At 34.6% G+C, this 19,051-nt stretch overlaps 1 protein-coding gene and 1 long non-coding RNA gene across 5 annotated transcripts; both read right to left on the reverse strand.

Annotated features, from left to right (window-relative positions):
* Window positions 1–7,437: 7,437 nt before the first annotated feature.
* LOC147397054 (low affinity inorganic phosphate transporter 8-like) lies at window positions 7,438–9,579 on the reverse strand. The gene has a single exon (XM_086450744.1). It carries the CDS (start codon window positions 9,340–9,342, stop codon window positions 7,675–7,677), a length of 1,668 nt encoding a protein of 555 aa, XP_086306870.1. The 5' UTR covers window positions 9,343–9,579; the 3' UTR covers window positions 7,438–7,674.
* A 2,271-nt stretch (window positions 9,580–11,850) lies between these two features.
* Window positions 11,851–16,033, reverse strand: LOC147397055 (uncharacterized). 4 transcript variants are annotated; one of them, XR_015181147.1, is made up of 5 exons: window positions 14,601–16,033; window positions 14,090–14,165; window positions 13,626–13,775; window positions 13,472–13,540; window positions 11,851–13,276 (listed from the first exon to the last, which is right to left on the reverse strand). It is a non-coding gene; the product is annotated as an uncharacterized LOC147397055 (long non-coding RNA). The 4 variants fall into 4 exon arrangements; XR_015181148.1 differs by lacking the exon at window positions 14,601–16,033 and having other exon boundaries at window positions 11,851–12,378; window positions 13,054–13,276; window positions 14,090–14,594; XR_015181146.1 differs by lacking the exon at window positions 14,601–16,033 and having other exon boundaries at window positions 11,851–12,483; window positions 13,054–13,276; window positions 14,090–14,594.
* Between the last annotated feature and the right edge of the window lie 3,018 nt (window positions 16,034–19,051).

Below are 19,051 nucleotides of genomic sequence, written 5' to 3' on the forward strand. Positions count from 1 at the left end.
TTCAATAAAACTTTCTAAATTAATAAATTAGAAAGACTCTTAAAATAATTAAACTCCTAATTAACAACTAAAGTCTCCTAAATTAATAGAACTAGTAATCTATCCTATGTATCTAACATAAAAATACTACAATAAAGTATCAAAAATATTAAAAAATGGACAATGTGAGGGACTCTTTATTGAGAATATGTACCAATTAGTTTTGTAGAAGAAAAATACAGACCATCTAAGTTCTACTTAATTAAATATTCACTTATGAAAGATCTTTTGAAACTTTTTTTAAAAGAAAATACCTGAAATACCCTTTTAACAACTTTACATGGTTTAATATAAAAATACATCAAGTAAAATAAAAAATTTGACCAATTTATTTGGATTTTTGTGAAAATAAAAAAATAAATATTTTTTATTTATTAAAATTTATTTATAAATTCAATATAATTTTATCTGACTCATTTAAATAGATTTGCTAATTTTTTTAATTGAATCAATTCGATGAAAATTCAAGTTGAGTTTTAAAATAATATTTTAATTATTTAAAATTATTTATATTTTTTAATAAATCTAATATACATAGATCAAATTAATTTGATGATGATGATAACTATACTCATCTTCATCATTTATGTGGGTAAAAAATCACTACTTTTGAGAAGAGAAGATAATAATTTATTTTTATTTAGATCGTTTTTTTTTAATTATTATATAAGAGATGACTATAGTCATGGACATGTCATTAATTTTAAGACATATAATTACTTCAAATACTCTCAAATAAACACATTTATTTAAATCTCAAAATTTGTTTAAAAGGGTAATTATAGTATATTCGCTTCAAAAATTCTTTTTAGACTAATATTTGATAAAAACAAGCACTAAAGAGTCCATATTTTTTAAGAAGGGGTTTTTTGTTACATATTTTCAAAAATTTGGTCTTTTAAATCTTTTACATTGAAATAACGCTTGGCCGACTCATCTTCTGGTTCTAGTCCAATTAACGTAACTTACAACCTATAAATCTCTCTCCAACGTCCCACCCAATCCATCTCTCTGCTACCCCAAATCCTCTATCCTCCAAACTCTGGAATCGAAATTTTTGGTTAGTTTTCACGAACTGGCAACCGTAACTAAGTATGATCCTGTTTACATTTTTCTATTTAAATATTGTCATTATTGTCTTTCTCTAGTTGTTCCATGATTTTTGGAAACATTTTGTTTTTTTTTTTTTGGAATTAAGTTTTTCGTGGGCAAAAGCTGAGGTAAGTTTTTCTTTACTTATTTGTATTTTATTGTTGTTCCATCATTTTCTGGTAAAATTATTCTCCATTTTGAATTCAGTTTGTCACCTTTTTAACTTAGGTGGACCATCATTGACAAAAGCCTTAAGTTCAGAAAGTTCAAATTATGCTACAAATTGGTTAAATTTAAATCTAGATTAATTTTTTAATGTCGATTCATTGTAAAACTCGTTCATGGTTTAAAATTTATATTTATTTTAAAATTTTCTATTACTAAAATATGTGAGTAGATTTTATTCTAATTCATGTGATGCTCATGGTTTCAAAACTCATTTGAGACCGAAAGTATTGCCCGAGTCGTCTTGGTATTAGGCATGGATGAGACAGACAAGTCAATGTATCAGACGAGATTTAAAACCCCACATTCATTTTTCTCATTGTTGAACGAGACGTCTCAAATGTATCGAAAACTCGTCCGAAACGACTCGGTATCTGGCATGGATGAGACGAGACATTAAAACGAGTTTTAAAACCATGGTGACGCTTTATTATTTTCATGGATGGGAATCGGAAAGTGTGACTTTAAACACCTCATTTAAATTGAGCAATTGTTTAGATCATTTTTTTTTCATAGTTTAAAGGGATTCTAGAAGTTAATTAATAGAAAGGTTGAGTTACAACTGGGCATGGTATATACCTTTAAAGACATTTGTATGTCAGAGATACATGATTTAGCACATGAAAACATTTAGTGTGTAAAATGTCAAATGGGAAGGCTATCTGAAGGAACTTATGTTTTTCTTATCAAGGCTAATCTAAATATCTAATTAGAAAAAAACTTTGGAGGAAAGAAATCTTAATAAGAATAATTGGATTGAGGCTATTATTGAAATTTTAAGTATATACATATGAAAAATATCATGTGAACAAGTTTTTTGAGTGGCATAATCATGTGTTTGTTTAAATCTATAGCGTTTTATCGAGACCCAACTTCTTAAATAACTATAATCTCTATTAGTCTATTATGTGCACTACTAGGATAAAAACTAATTGGTGACATATTTTGTATCTTTTTAAAGAAACGAAGAGGTCTTAGAACCTAAATCTCATTTGTACTAATTGCAATAATTTCCTTAGTAGAATATTTACATTTTTTTAAAATGAGATGCATAAAGTCTTTTGCTTATTTTAAAGACAAGCAAAAAACATGTAAGAAATAAAATTTTCCATTCAACACAAATGAACAATGACAACATATGTGTTTATTTCTAGTGTGATGCCAAGCCGATAGTTGAATATAATATTTTTGGTGATGTTATATGTTTTGATATAATATTTGGGATGAATGGTTATTATATGATGTTTCCTTCGATGATGTAATTAATAGGCATAGTCAGACTATACCATTTAATTGTAAATTATTGTGGATGAAACTACATAGAGTATTTTATGATTATTTTATACTTTTTTTATTTATTAGAAATAAGTGAAAAATATCCAGATGCAATTTTCACCAACCAAACAGTTCCAATAACCAATGCAATTAAAGATATTTTTTATTTTTATTTTTATGCAAGAGGGTGTCGCCATCCCCTTTGGAAGTAGGACTAATCCTTGCAGATACGCCCTGCCACCATAAACTGACGTATCAGGTATAGTCATGAGTTGGAAGACTCGATCTTACGACCTTAGGGAACACTCAAGTCAGTGAAATATTGCTCCTCTACTTGAGTGGTAGATTAAAGATATATTTCTATATGTAAATCATTGTTTCTACTTATCATATGTTTAGAATGTTGTAATTCATTGTCCTACGTATTCTATGATTATAAAACATTTGCATTGATTTTGAATAAATGCATTTATAATGCTATGAGAATCAAGAACTTGAAGCATGATTGGAAAAGTTACTTGAAAAATATGGTATGGTGCACAATGAATGATACACTTTATACTAACTACATGAAAAATGGGCATAAGTATATGATGGTGATGATTTTTCTTCGGGAATGACAACCACCTAAAGAAATGTTTTTTTTTTTTTTCTACCTATTTTTTCTAAGAAAGTATTAAACACATATAATATTCTATTGCATTTTCTCCCCCAATAATTTACAATTAAATATTTTAGTCTGGCCATGTTCATTAATTACATCATTTGTGCAAACATCATATCATGACCATTCGTCCCAAATGTTGGGTGAAAACATATTATATCACCAAAAAGAAATTAGAGTCAATTCTCGACTTGGCATCACACTAAAAACAAGTAAAGATGTTGTAATGTTAAAAAAAAAAAAAGACCAAGTCAACTATTGTTGACTAAGTCAAGTCAAATTAATTCTAGTCAAATAACTTTGACTAAGGTCTTTTTAAGAAATTCTAAAAGAACTAGAATTTTTGTACTATCTAGATTTTTTTTTTTGAAAATATCAAAAATGATATTAGCTGATTTTTGTTTGTTGTTTCACTTTTTACACAAACAAAGAAGAGAAAAGAAAGAAGGAAGAGAAAGAAAAGAAGGACAGGAAAAGAAAGAGAAATAAAAAAAAATGTAGGCCCTTGCAACTCTTTATAATAGTTTTAGTAATTTAAAAAAAAAATATATAGCTGATTTATAGTTGTAAAAATAGAATTTGTTTTGTTTTTTTAAAATAATTCTGATTTAGTAATTTTAAAGTTAAAGTTGTTTTGTAAAAAATTTTAACAACATGCATATACTTTATACATATTTATATTATTGTTTTTATGAGTTTAAAGCATGATAGTAATTGTTGTTTTGTTTAAAAAGAATTATTACATGCTTGTGGTTGATTATACATGTTTTATACGTAATTATATATGCTAAAAATAAAATACAACAACTATGAATGTTGTTGTTTTTATATAAAATTGACAACATGTATGTTAGATAGAAGGAAAAAAATTGTTGCTTTATATGTATATTATACGTGTTTTATACGTACTTATACGTGTTAAATATAAAATACAGCAACTATGAAAGTTGTTATTTTTATATAACACTTTACTATGTATACTTAGTTTGAATGCTTAAACCATTTATTACTTTATACATATTTTATACGTATTTTGTACTTGTCAAAAAGAAAAATATAGCAACTATATGAGTTGCTGTTTTTACACACAATACATATATTTTATTCATATTTTTTATAAACATACATGATTTTTGAATAAGTTAAACTGGTGGACAGTTTACTTTAATCATTTTAGTGATGGATTTCTAAGAAATGTTTTTAATTAAAAAGTTAGGCAGAAAAATAATTTATTAAAATAAATATGAGAACGAGTTCTCAATTGAATGTCGTGCTTTTAAAATACCCAGTTAGTGAGATGCTTCGGCGTATGCTGTATAAGACACGAAGATGAGAGAAAAGATGAAGTGATGCTTCAGTCATAGACTGTGTAAGACACGAAAGAAAGAAAAAATAAAAAAAAGATGAGACTGTATATTTAAGAGTGGACTAGGTATTTAAAACACATGTATATTTTACTTTCATTACGTTTTGAAAAGAAAATAAATACTTATATGTAGTATTTTAGTGATTTATTAAAGACATTGTGAAAACCTATAAAGAATAACATGTTGTGACATTTTTGGAATGATGTGTTATTCTATGATAACAGTTGCGTTGTTTAAGTTCTTATGTATTATGGGATGTATAAGAACACAACATCACAACAGGAATCCGAATTTTTTTTTTTTATCTTTAATAGAGAACAAGATGTAGATAGTTGTATGATTGATAGAGAATATCGATGATTACATGTATGTCAATTTGACATAGATGAAGATAGCTAGTTAATGATCATTAATAGTCTAAAGTAGTCAAGAAAGAATGACCTACTTGATTTGATCCGTTTCTTAAGGCCTTGGTCAACGGCCAACCTGAGTCAGAAAACAGTTACTCAAATTATGGTAGAGGCGGGCCATAGAATCAGGAACTAACGGTGGGATTCCACACCGATGAAGTATTGGAATAATCGTATTTTGACTGAGATGTTCACATCAGTCGTGACTCTCAACTCTCTATTATAGTACTCTATTATTCGATGTTATATTATGAACAATTTTTTTTTAGATTTTTAAGTGTTTCAATTTCCTACTAAGTTTTATGACATCGGTATTCAATTATTTTCAATTGTGTTGAATATCAAATATGCATGATTTATGAATTCCTAGAATGTTTAAACTGCATATAGGATGCTGTTATTTAGAATTGTAAGATTCCCCTATTGAGTAACTCCCCTGTTACTCACCCCTACGACATTACAAATTTTAGGCACACCTGATTTAGGTGATCCTTCTGAGGAGGCTCAGTACCATGGCCTTATAGATGATCAGTCCAAGTTTCTAGGAGTAGAGTATGGGTACTACTAGTAATGAGTCTTAAACTAGAGTTAGGTTTAAGTCTTTAGCTGTCGTTTTTGTTATGTAATTATGAAAATCATATTATGTCATTACTGTTTTATGTATATATGTCAAGTGTTCTGATGTTTGAGGATACGTATATGTTCTGTTGAGCAATGATCAGGTATGACATATAGTTATATTATTTATCGTTTACGTTTATAAATTGATTATTATGATATGGGTTTTATATCATGCCTCGAGATTCAACTTGGGAATCATGGGGATTCGGGTTGAGTTTTTTGGGCGAGACAAATGTTGTCATCATTCATCTATATCTATTAGAAGAATAAGTTATTATTATTATTATTTTTTTTGCTTGTTTTAATGTAAATCAAAAGACTTTGTGCATCTCCTTTAAAAAATAATTGTATGTACTTTATTGGAGAAATTATTACATAAATGAAATTTAAGTTATGAGATCTTCTGGCTTCTTTATGAAGATACAAGATTATATCACTAGTCCTTATCCCAATAGTGTGCATTATTATAAATTAGAGCACTAGAACAAATTTGAGATCCCGTTGGGATCTCAATAAATGCACTCTATATGGAGGCACATGCTCATGATTATATCCTTCAACAAACTTGGTCACATGGTATTTATCATCTATATCTCACTTAATTTCAATCATGGGTTCATCTCTATTTCTTCTCATCAATCTTTTTTTTATCTTGTAGGAGTTTTGTCCTTGCTAGGTTCACCTTGAAAATAACAACATAACTTCCTTCTAATAATTTTGTGAGAAATTTCAGAATCATTATTGTAATTACCAATTCATAAAGCTCATGCTTAGGCATATGGTTTTGGTTCTAACAAGAATCTCAACAAGAGACAATTTTGATAGCCAAATTTCAACCTGATTTGTAAGTTTACTATGTTTAGTCAATTATAATTTTTGTGTTTATGGGAATTTTAGTAGTTGAATTTAGCAAGAAATCTAGTATTTTAGGATTATTTGCATATTTGAGTGAGTTTTTTTTTTTGGTCTTTTACTATTTTGTGTAATTACACTGGTATTGCAAAGTAGATTCAAATTAGAAGTCCATTTAAATCATCATAAGTGATATATTTTTTTTATGATTATTGAACATTATCAATAAAATCTCAATTTTAACTTTCATTGCGTCAATCCATGTTTGTTTGGGTCTTGCTCTTGTTCTTTTAGAACCTCCAACTTGCAAATTCCTTCTTGGTTTGACACTCTAGAATGGAAATGATTGATTTGTAGACGAAGAAATTTAGCAAATCCATTCATTCGCTTTCTCGATTCTCATTCTTAGTCCAATGGATGTTCACTTTCTAATATTTATATCGACACAAATATTACTTGTTTTCTACCTTTCCTCCCACCCCCTTCCCCTTTCAACCATGCCAAGCTTGCTTGTTCAAATGGTATCAAAGCCAACACCACGTCTCAGGTTCAAAACTTGACAGGGGGGACTTGGGTACCTACGGCCCCAAAAAGGATACTAGAGTGAAAATCACAACAAAGCGACTTGGGGAAAGGGCCATTTGGGGACTGAAAAATAATTGTAGCACAGTGAACTGCGACGGACATTGGTTGCGGAGCATGGAGGGTATGTTACAACTCCAAAGATGAAGGCTTAAATTTCCATACCATTATATCGCCTAGGTGCTGCAGGTTTATGCTTTAGGTTCATTTCAGAACACCAATCACCCATTTCAAATTCTCATGGAAAAAAGTACTTTATGGGGCCACATTAATTCCTGCTGTATCCTCTTCCTCATGCAAATTTCCACAACTTCTTATTTTTTAAATTCCATTTGCATTTAGACAATAATGCGGGGCATGTGTTACCAAATCACATCCCTACATGACAACAAAAATCCCCAAAAAACCCACCTTAACACAAAATAATACAACAAAGCATACCTTTGGTACCCAAAACTTAACAGAAACAGATACACTTTCACTACCATTATTTATACATATTGTTTTATTGCCAATCTTAAAAGCATAAAAATCAATACCCTAAGACCTAAACCATATCGGCATTTGGAAATATTTCAGGACCACCATTCCTGGCCTTATCCTCCAGACTTGCTGCATCACCTCTGTTAAGATCCTTGTCTTCGCCAGAGATCTCCTCGAGTGACCGACCCTTTGTTTCAGGCAACAAGAAAGAGAAGAAGAATCCGATCAAATTCACTATAGAAAGTGCTATAATTGCTTTCTTTATCTTCTTTGAGTCTCCCTGTAAAGTGTAACTCTGAACTACAAATGCACTGATAATAGCCCCTGCTTTCCCTGCAGCCGCTGAGATTCCATGACAAGTTGACCTGAATCTTGCCGGGAAAAGCTCTGCTGGCACGATGAAGGTTGTGCTGTTTGGTCCAAAATTCGCAAAGAAGAATGTGAGCCCGTATAGAATTGCGAATGCCTTCTTGTTTCCACCACAGAAATCTAGAGGAGAATTTGCATCACACTTATTTTTCTCTCCTCTGAGATCTGCATACTTGATTCCGATAATCGCCATGAATATCGACATCAAAAGGAACCCACCAAGTTGTATTATGTACCGTCCGATCTTATCAATCAGGAACACCGTGAACCAATACCCGGGGACTGTAGCGAAGAGTGCGACTAAGAACATTGCTCGGGAGATTTTGTAAACCTCGTGAATCGCATTCATGGTTTTGGCTTTCGGTACTAGTCCTATCGCTGGGTAGACATCTTTCTGAGTAAGGTTAAGGCTATAGAAGGCAATATCCAACAAAAACCAAGTCGTTGCAGTCCCAAAGAGGTGGATTCCATGCCTAGTGACAAACTCCCTTGAAAAAAACCCGTAAGCAGGGTTGGGATTGTTGGCAAGATGCTTCGAATTGGTATTCGAATTTAAATCTTCGAGTTGGATTTCTTTCTCTAGGACCTTCGCCATGTCGGCTGCAGCCTTCTCGTGATTTCCCGCAACTAAGGCCGTGTACCGTGCTGTTTCAGGCATCTTCGTTCGCCAATAGTATGTGAGAAGAGCGGGGACTGCACCAAACATAAGAACAATACGCCAAACGAAGTCCCCTTGTGGTTGGGTTGATAACACCCGGTTAGTATGAAAATCTGGAGCCGGGTAGGCAAGAAGGAACGCTTTGGATACTATCATCGCAACTGCTCCTGCAACCAAGATTCCGATCCCTTGCATAGCAAAGACTGCCGCGATGAACGCACCTCGAGTTTTCTGATTAGCATACTCTGACATGATGACAGCTGAGAGTGGGTAGTCCCCTCCAATGCCAAACCCAAGCCAAAAACGGAAGAAACATAGGGAAGTGATCACACTTTGGGCCGTGGAACCAATTGACATGCCCGACGCTATTGCACACCCGACCATGGTGACAAGGGTAATCCCGTAAACCTTTTTTCTTCCAAGTTTGTCCCCTAGCCACCCAAAGAAGAGTTGCCCTGCAAGAGTACCGCAAAGAGCCACACCTGTGACGGCATTGTTGACGTTGTCAGGGAGGAGCCCGGGTTTGGGACTTAAGGGGTCGTAATAGTAGAGGCGGCCTAGAAGCTTAGAGACGGCAGTAATACAGAAGAGATCGTATGCGTCAGTGAAAAAACCCATCCCTGCGATCACTATCGCCTTGAAGTGATAGAGCTGCGTCTTAGCATTGTCAAGGGCTGAAAACACAGCTTTGGTTCCATCAGCCATGGCAGAGTTGTTCTTCTCCTAGTGGCCGATACAGCGAGATTTGGGTAAGTATTCGAAGAGGTAGAGGTGGAGAGAGTGATATATACGAAGAGTAGTTTGAGCAGAATTGAACAAGTGATGAGTTTTATTTATCTTGTTTGAGAACCTTTTGACAGCTTTGGCTTCAAACACCATATTCCCTTTGTTTCTAACGACTTTTGGAATAAGTCGTTATTAACTAGATTATTGAAAGGGGTTGGATTGATAGCTGGAATGCTGGACTCAATATTGGCTAGGCTAGGCTTGGCTCGGCTACTCACCATTGAGTAATTCTAGACCGTTCTATCTGTGGACCACCTGTTCTGATTGTCCGAGTTTTTAAATCATGATTTTTTTTTTTTTTTTTTTAAGTATAATACATTGAAAAAAGGGGAAAAACAAAGTACAAGGAGACCGAGTAAGCCTCACAAAGGGCAACAAAGCAAAAGAAAACTAAAACATCAAAGATTACATAAAGAGTTCATCTAAAAATAAAGTCATCAAAAGTAACCCCCGTGATTATCATCCTGACCCAGCCAGAAGACATCGAAGCTAAGCGGGCCTCCAAATGAGGTAGTGACGAATCCTTCTCTGTTGATTTGCATCAGATGCATGGGACCATGGTTGATTCCTGTAGGACTCAAACTACACTATCATAACCATTTTTTAGAAACCAAAGTCTCATTCAAGTTGTAAGCCAAGCCAATTGTACCAGCAGCATCTGTCATTGTTTGTGTATTGTTTTAGGACTATCCGCTTGAATGCTCAAAATAATAAACTCTTTTTAATATTTAAAAAATATTTGAAGTTTTCTCCGAGAATAACTTCAAATATGCTGAGAATATTGATTTTCATCTTCTTTTTTTTTTTTTTTAATTTAAACTCTTTGGTAGTTTTGTAGCTTTGTAAGCTATTTCTTAGTCATTTTCAAGGAATGTATAGTACTGGTTTTTATTAAACAACAGCTTTGGAGGGAGAAGGAAGTTTCTTCTCTATTTTGTTGATTTTCAATCCTCTCCTTTGATGTTGGTTAAAAAATTAAAAAAAAGGTGATGTTGATCACATGGTTTCAAAGCTCATCTGAGACCGAGACGTATCTCCCAAGTCATCTCGGTATCTAGTATGGACAAGTCAATGTATGGGACGAGATTTAAAATCTCACATTCTTTTTTCTCATTGTTGAACAATACGTCTCAAACGTATAGGAAAACTCGTCCAAGACGACTCGGTCTCGTTCATGGATGAAATAATGTTTCGATAAAGAAAAAAACCTAAAATTTTGATTTGATTTGATTCAAAGAATAAGGACTTAAATGACTAGAATTCCATTACACCTATGACCCTATTAATAGTAAGGTTGCCATGATTTTATATTAATTAAGATATTTTCTTCTTGAGAGATGTACAAGGATTTCAGGGTTAGAGTTTCGGATTAAAACTTGGGTGTCTCTTGTACTATTTTTCTTTGATCTCGTAGTGAAGAAGATCTGATTCACCCATAGATGCACACACCATTTTCAAGTAAAATCGTGGTATTTTATTTTTTTACTATTTTCTTCATAATCATGTTGAATAGGTATCTCCAAAATCACAATAATCTCTTATCAATTGGATAAATCAGACATTTTTTCATATATCAAATTCTCTGTTGTTCTAAGATGCCTTCTCTTCTGATGCTGTCTCGGTCTCTTATAAGTTTTCGTGAACTTGAAATTGAAATTGGAATATTTCTTGGGTAAGCAACCAGGAACACCTTGGACACTATCATCACAACTACTCCTGCAACAACCAAGATTGCAATCCCTTGCATGAGGAAGACTGCAGCAATGAACCCACGATGAGTTTTCTGATTAGCATACTCTGACATGACCACAACTGAGATTGGGTAGTCCCCTCCAATGCCAAACCCAAGCCAAAATCGGACGAAACATAGAGAAGTTACTGCACTCTAGGTTGTGGAACCAATTGACATGCTCGATGCCAATGCACATCCAACCATGGTGACAAGCGTAATCTCATAAACCTTCTTTTTGTTGTGTCTGTGAACACCGTTGTGAAGCTCATTTCGTAATTTGGTCAAACACTTATTGGGTATTTAACCAAACACCTTATATACTACACCTTCTAAGACCTTATTTGAAAATGGCAATAAAGAGTAACCCAACTAATCGTAGCAAATGTAAAGAAGATAAACAACCACATAAAGAAAAGAGTAAAAAACACAACACCAACAACACAAGATTTTACGTGGTTCACCCAAAGGCTACGTCCACTGAGGTATAAGCGTTGGAGTTCGATCCCTATGAAGAAAACGAGACAAATCAATACAACACTATGTGAAAAAAGCCCATATTTGATGGTCTCAAAATTTGACGGACCATCCCGTCAAATATGCTCGTCAAATATTTTCTTGTAGAATTTTTTTTTTTTTGATGGCCTTGGACTATCAAATTATTGGAGAATGAGATTTTAAAAAAATAAAAAAAAAAATTCCATAGAGTATGACCGTCAAATTTGGAGGTTTAACAAACAATAGCACGGTCCTTTAATTCACCAATCACAATAAACAAAATAATAATAAAAAAAAAATCGAAAAAATAAAAAACAAAAGAAAAATCATTAAACAAGCTCCAAATTAAACTAAACAATTCAAAATTCATATTATATATTGAAATTCTATTACTAAACAAGCTCTAATAGAAATAATTAGGCACTAACAAATGAAATTGAGTCACATAATTGCTTAGAAATAAAACACAATCAGAAGCAAATGGTCGTGATGCCTTTCATCTCTTCTGGCTCTCTCTGCTCTATCGTGTCCTTTTATTTTCGTCAAGATTTGGATTTCTCCTATATCGCCACTGTTTCCTAGATCAAATACTCTTTATTGGTTCGATTTTGAGATGGTTGAAGACTTCACAGCTGTGTCAGACATATGGTTGTTTGGGATGACCGCTTTAGAACTCAATTCTGGTAAACCTCCTCTCTTCTTTGAAAATGACCAACCTTTTATTGTGTCTGATTTTACAAGGATGGGAAGCTCATTACTCATTTTTGATTACAAGAAGTAGAGGTTCCCGGTTTCTACACAAGTATTCAAAGAAATAGTCCTTCCTTGCTTAGCTAAAGATCCAAAAAAGAAACCCGCTGTAGATGAGTTACTGAAAGACCCCTTGTCAAATACATCAATGAAAAGATATCACTTTCAAACTCATTTAACAATATAGTTACTGAATGAGATTTTAAAGAGCATTTGTTGAAGTTTTAGGTGATATATAAAACAACAAAGAAGTCTAACTGAAAAAGGAGATTTAAAATATTTGTTATGTTGATGATTATAAAACTAATAGTAAAGAAAGTGGAACAGAGTGGCTCATCAGCAACACAAACAAGATGTTGGCCCACTTGAGCTTGGTGAAAGAGGGGTACTTACCTCAAGAAGTAATTCACAAAATTATTACACTTTTCAAAAAAAAAAAAAAAGTAATTCACAAAAATTTAGAAAATCAGATACGTTTTCTAAGGAAAGCTCGTAGAAAAATTCGTGCAAAGATTAAAAAAAACATTGGTCATTTCAAAAAGTCAAAATTACTTCTTTCAAGTCCCTTTAAATGAAATTGCGATAAATTGCAAATCATAAAAATAACATTACCATCAAAATATAGAAAATAAACCTTTTCAGAATGCACATACCATCGTGTTGTTAACAATCCTTCAACCCCAACAGGACCTTGAGCATGTATTCTGCTTGTACTTATCCCAACATTTTCATTCATTAATCATAATTCATTAGAGTGAGAAAATCGATTAGTTATAACTAATTTCACACAAAAACTCAGGATGATTCATACCTCGGCACCAAGCCCAGAATGAGCTCCATCGCAAAATTGAGCACTTGTTGTGAAAGATTGCAGCACTGCAAGGGTTAGATGGTAGGCACAATGTTAGCATGATGTACAAAAAATTTCGGAGAACACCATTACGTTATATGTTTCACAAGAAGTATCAAACTAAAAAGTGGAAGAACACTGAATCAAATGCAAAGTCAATAAAAATATTGAGTCTCTCTATGGCTTTTATGTAGGAACATCTACATATCCAAAACACATACTTGTCAACCCGATTTAGGAAGATTTCTGTGATTTCACGATCCTCTGTAATGATACAGTCAGTATGAGCACTGAAAAAAAGCCAGAATACAACAACATTAAAATCTTTATTTATTTCATTTAAAAGAAGAAAAAAAAATAGCAAGTCTAACATGCCTTCCATGATGATGTATATGATCAATGGCTGCATGCACGTTATCCACGATCTCAATTGTGCAAGCCATCAATTGTACTCATGATAAAATGAGTGTGCCTCCTCAAAATTTAACGCGGCACTCACTCTCGGCCCCCCATATAGAGTAATGCCTGTAATGGATAAAGTAACATGAGCTAGAAAACTTTCACGCGTATCCTTTGATGGTTTGCCTCTACAAAATGTTAATAAAGAAAATATTAAAGCATCATCATCATCACCATCTTTATCATAGCCCTATTTCACCATTTATTTCTATTTTGAGTAAAATGTGTAACATGCATCTTATACAATGCTATCCCAGAACCAGACAAAACACGATATTTGGATCTGGGGCAAGTAAGTCTGCCACTTGGGCCATACTCATATCCAATATCCTCAGATCCAGGTAATCAAAAAGAGAACTTTTTAATAAAGAAAGCCATACCTTCACTGCAAAGACCTACAATGAGCTCATTAAGCCCGCCAATCTTCACCAAATCTTTGTGTACAAGAAGTGTTTCCTAACAATACCAAGGTGAACAACACCGAGTGTTATTATCTCACAAAAAGTGGAGAGTAATTACTAATAGCATATATTAATCATAAATAAAAAGCCTGATCTGCAATATGTAAAATCCTGTTCATCACAATATCATCTAACATATCAGTCAAAAGAATGGATAAAGGAATTTACCATTGCATTGCAGGCAGCAGTATTGTCTATCTTTGCATCCAAAACAATGCGTTTGGCCATATCAATGTTAGTGGTTTACAAAAAAAATGTTGTCATAAATTTTGTCACTTATTGTCCCATGAACCATCCCTTATATATAAACTTTTTAGATGGTAAAACAATTTTAAAAAATGATAGAAAATCCACATAAGATGCAGAAGCTACAAATAGCATCTTCTATTTTATTAATTTTAAAGGTTGAAACAAGAAATGAAGCACTTACCTACAAGGGTGATTGTAAGAAATCCCTGTAACCAAGCTGGCATGAGAATTGCAAATGTCAACAGAAAATAGTAGCACAAGCCATGAAGTCAACAAATGAAAAGTACATATGCTTTCTGGTGGTAATAATCTTTTAAAGAGGTGGGGAAGGGAAGAGGAGGGGAGGGGGTAGCTTGGACAAATAACTCAGCTGAACACAACCATGAGGTTGTGGATTCAAGTCCAGCTTACCCACCACACACACAGAATTAACAAGCCTACCTCAAAGCGTTGTTGTTCAGAAAGTGGATCCATCCTTTGGTAGAAGTACCCAATGTAGTCCAAATAGGACCTCAATGGATGACTAGCTATACCTACATGACATGAACGCCCATTAGGCACATTCCTAGACTTTTACACATACCAATTAGGTATAGTGCAGGACAAGCAGAGACCCTCCCTGTCTACATTAAGCAAGTGCACAAAAGCATGCATCATAAGGTCTAGAATAGAGAAAGGATCCACTATTTCACCAATTTGGAATCCATCTTCAACGCCTTGTAAAGTTTCATCTTTTTTACACCGTTTTGACTAATTTGATGTACATATAAGGCCCCCCATGCTTACACATATTTGCAAGTCATAGCCACAATCAATATAGATGGAACAAGCAGCGTGTCCCAACTCAGGAAAAGAACGGGTAGGCAGGACTCTGGCTACATGACCACGTTAGCGTGACTGAATGCTGTCAATGCTCATTTGCAATACAAACACTAGACTAGACAACATTTCTGATACCTCTTTCACTCTGGATACATGTCATGAACACGTAAGCTATGCTGAATGCTGCCAATGGACACTAAACACGAAACTCTAATACTTCTATTGTCATTGCTTCTTTGAATTGGGGGTTCAGCTCTTCCAAACTATTTCTGCTAGTCAATGAGAAAGAAAACTATTAAAGCAAACACTCTAATTGAAATGACCAATGCGATTGAGGAATTGGTTTTGCTTGATAACAGATTTCTGATGCAAAAAAACCAGCTTTTTGCTCTTATGATGACTAATTACAAGCATCAAAGATCACTTCAATGATTCAATTCATTTATGAGATTCACAGACATTGGAAAATCCAATTTTATTTTTATTTTTTAAGCAAGGATTTGCATTCTTCTTTGTGAAAACGAAAAGAAAAGGAAAAAAAAAAAGAGCTGGTGTTAATTTGGGACACGATGATTGAGTGAGTAGCAGATGTATCGGTTCATGACAATCTAGGTACCTGTCAAAGGTCGAATCTATGCATCTAATCATAGGTTGAATCACAGTTTACAAAAAGAGAGAGAGCTTTCATCTATCTTACAAGTGATCATTAAATGACCAACGCATAATCATAGCATAAAGGATTTCTCTATATTTGATCTCTCTCTTTGCGTAAGTGTTTTATTTTTCATTATTGTTTATGATATATCTCTTGATCCTCCCAATAACTCAGGAAGAAGAAAAGAAAAGAAAAGGTTCTGCATGTCACTCACAAACCAATAAAACCCATTTTTCAAAAATAAAAATAAAATTAACAATAATGAAAAATATAACACTTACGCAAAGCTCGAGATCAACATACAATTCCAGTATATCAAGAATTAAGAAAAAGAAAGAAAACTGACCTGTTATGTCACAATGTATCTTTGATGCACCCAACACATGAAAGAAACTCACCTTCCTTCCTTCCTTCCACCTGTCCATCTTTGTAGGCTTTTTATATATATGAAGAAGACTGCATATTTCTAAAGAAACAGAGATTTCTTTTTTGAGATTACTTTCCTTTCAGTAATTTCGCAGATAAAAGAAACCAAATTCCGGTCGTTGCGCAGAGAGCTGAGAGAGAGAGAGAGAGAGACTTGGGAGTTTGGAGGGAAAACTATGGGGAGAGAGAGTTGACTTGGGAGTTTGGAGGGAAAACTATGGGGCTCTGAGAGTTGACTTGGGAGTTGGGAGGGGACTGGGGGGGGGGGGGGGCATTTTGTGCGAGTGGGTCGAGATGAAAAGAGAAACCGGCCGACATGGATCCAACTCGGTCAATCGAGTTGACTCGGTAGTATGAGTCAACTCGGTTAATGGGTCAACTCGATCACTGAGTCAATTCGTTTCATCGAGTCAACTCGGAACTGAGTCGACTCAATGAGTTGAATTGACTCCGTGACTGGGTCAACTCGGTCGTTGAGTCAACTCGTTTAGCCGAGTTAACTCGCTGGACTGAGTTAACTCTAGGTCGCTGAGTCAACTCGGTTGACCGATGTAACTCGTTGGACTGAGTCGACTCATTGAGTTTGAGTTGACTCTGTGACTGGGTCAACTCGGTTGCTGAGGCAACTCGTTTGACCAATGTAACTCGTTGGACTGAGTCGGCTCATTGAGTTGGACTCGTCTGGTCAACTCGGTTGCTGAGTCAACTCGTTTATCCGAGTTAACTCACTGTACTGAGTCGCATCTGCCTCCGAGTTGACTCTGTGACTGAGTTAACTCGTTTGACCGAGTTAACTCGCTAACTGAGTCGACTCGATGACTGTGTCAACTCGGACCCTGAGTTGATTCGTTGTCAATCGAGTTGACTCGGTAGTATGAGTCAACTCGGTTAATGGGTCAACTCGATCACTGAGTCAATTCGTTTCATCGAGTCAACTCGGAACGGAGTCGACTCAATGAGTTGAATTGACACCGTGACTGGGTCAACTCGGTCGTTGAGTCAACTCGTTTATCCGAGTTAACTCGCTGGACTGAGTTAACTCTAGGTCGCTGAGTCAACTCGGTTGGCCGAGTTAACTCGTTGGACTGAGTCGACTCATTGAGTTTGAGTTGACTCTGTGACTGGGTCAACTCGGTTGCTGAGGCAACTCGTTTGACCGAGTCGACTCGCTGGTCTGAGTCGGCTCATTGAGTTGGACTCGTCTGGTCAACTCGGTGCTGAGTCAACTCGTTTATCCGAGTTAACTCACTGTACTGAGTCGCCTATGCCTCCGAGTTGACTCTGTGACTAGTTAACTCGTTTGACCGAGTTAACTAGCTAAACTGAGTCGACTCGATGACTGTGTCAACTCGATCTCTGAGTCAACTCGTTTGACCGAGTCGACTCGGACCCTGAGTTGATTCGTTGGGCTGGGTCAGTCATTGTCATCTCGGTGGATTGAGTCAACTCAGTGGCAAAAAAAAACCCCTTTCCGTTTTTGAAATGCAGCCCTGGTGTTAATGCTGCACTATGCATAGTTACGAGAGGCTGCCACTTCATGCACTACAACAGTATCAAATGCAACTTCAATCACATCCTCAACAAACAAAGCATATATGCTCACCTAAAATTAAAGTAAAATAAAATAATTTTAGTATGTTATCATGGACCCTTCCATCAATGCATACAAGCATCTCATCAATATCGTATTGTTCAGTGATAAAAATCAAATGTTTGGTCTCCTTGTTTTTTTTTCTAAAACAAATGACAGTGTGCCACTGATATTTGTTGTTTCCCAGGGCACTCTGTTACTTGTCATTCCCCAATGAGAATAGTAATCCACTTACCAAACTAGATGGAATAATGGATATCCCAAATGAATCAAGCTCGAGCAATTCCAGGGCCCCGGAATTTATATTAAAAGTATATAGCCTCGCACCTTCAAACACCAAGGGAAGGAAAAAAATGAGATTACTAGCATGTATAATGTGTACGTCAGAATGCGTGTGGACATGGTCATGAAAACTTCGACTCACCTTTCCAATATTGTGCCGGCTTGGTGTTACAACCTTGTATCTTACCTAACAAACAACACATAGCTTCTTTCCAAAAATAATAGAAAACTACAATAAAATCCAATGGTTGTTTGTCTTCTTCTTTTTTCATCAATATATTACACTTATCAAAAAAAAAAAAAAATCCAATGGACAAGTGGAGGACCATGAGGAGATCCTTTTATGTTTAGCAATCAAAGTGGTGGATAAAGCGTATCATTTAACTCAGAGAGGTCTTTGGATGACAACTCTATCAAAATAGATGGGATTTTAAATGTCAACATCATTTTAGAGAGAATACAATTAACCAAAAAAATTTAAAAATAATATGTACAATTCTCACTTCCTCGTGATCCAGGTATATTCTCCAAAAGGAAGGCAATCAATCAAACCCCCCAGAATTGGTTTGACGCTTTGCAAAGCAACTTTGAGGTCATAGGTTCAAGTCTAGCTTACCCATTAAGACAGAAGACGGGGGGGGGGGGGGGGGGGGGGCGCTTTTTGCTCCAATCAAGGACTAAAGGAGATCTTTTATAGGGTTTGAGCTCATGTTTTCTTGTATGATATTTTGGATTTTCTTTTCTAATTCTCATCAATATAATTTTCCAACAAATTTTATACTTAAGCAAATAAAATGCAGTTCTTCCAATCTTACGTTCCTTAAGAATTGAGTAATATCCAGGGAAGAAGCATTCC

Source organism: Akebia trifoliata, chromosome 8 (assembly GCF_017979445.1).
Source record: "Akebia trifoliata isolate Shusen 1 chromosome 8, ASM1797944v1, whole genome shotgun sequence".
Taxonomy (NCBI): domain Eukaryota; kingdom Viridiplantae; phylum Streptophyta; class Magnoliopsida; order Ranunculales; family Lardizabalaceae; genus Akebia; species Akebia trifoliata.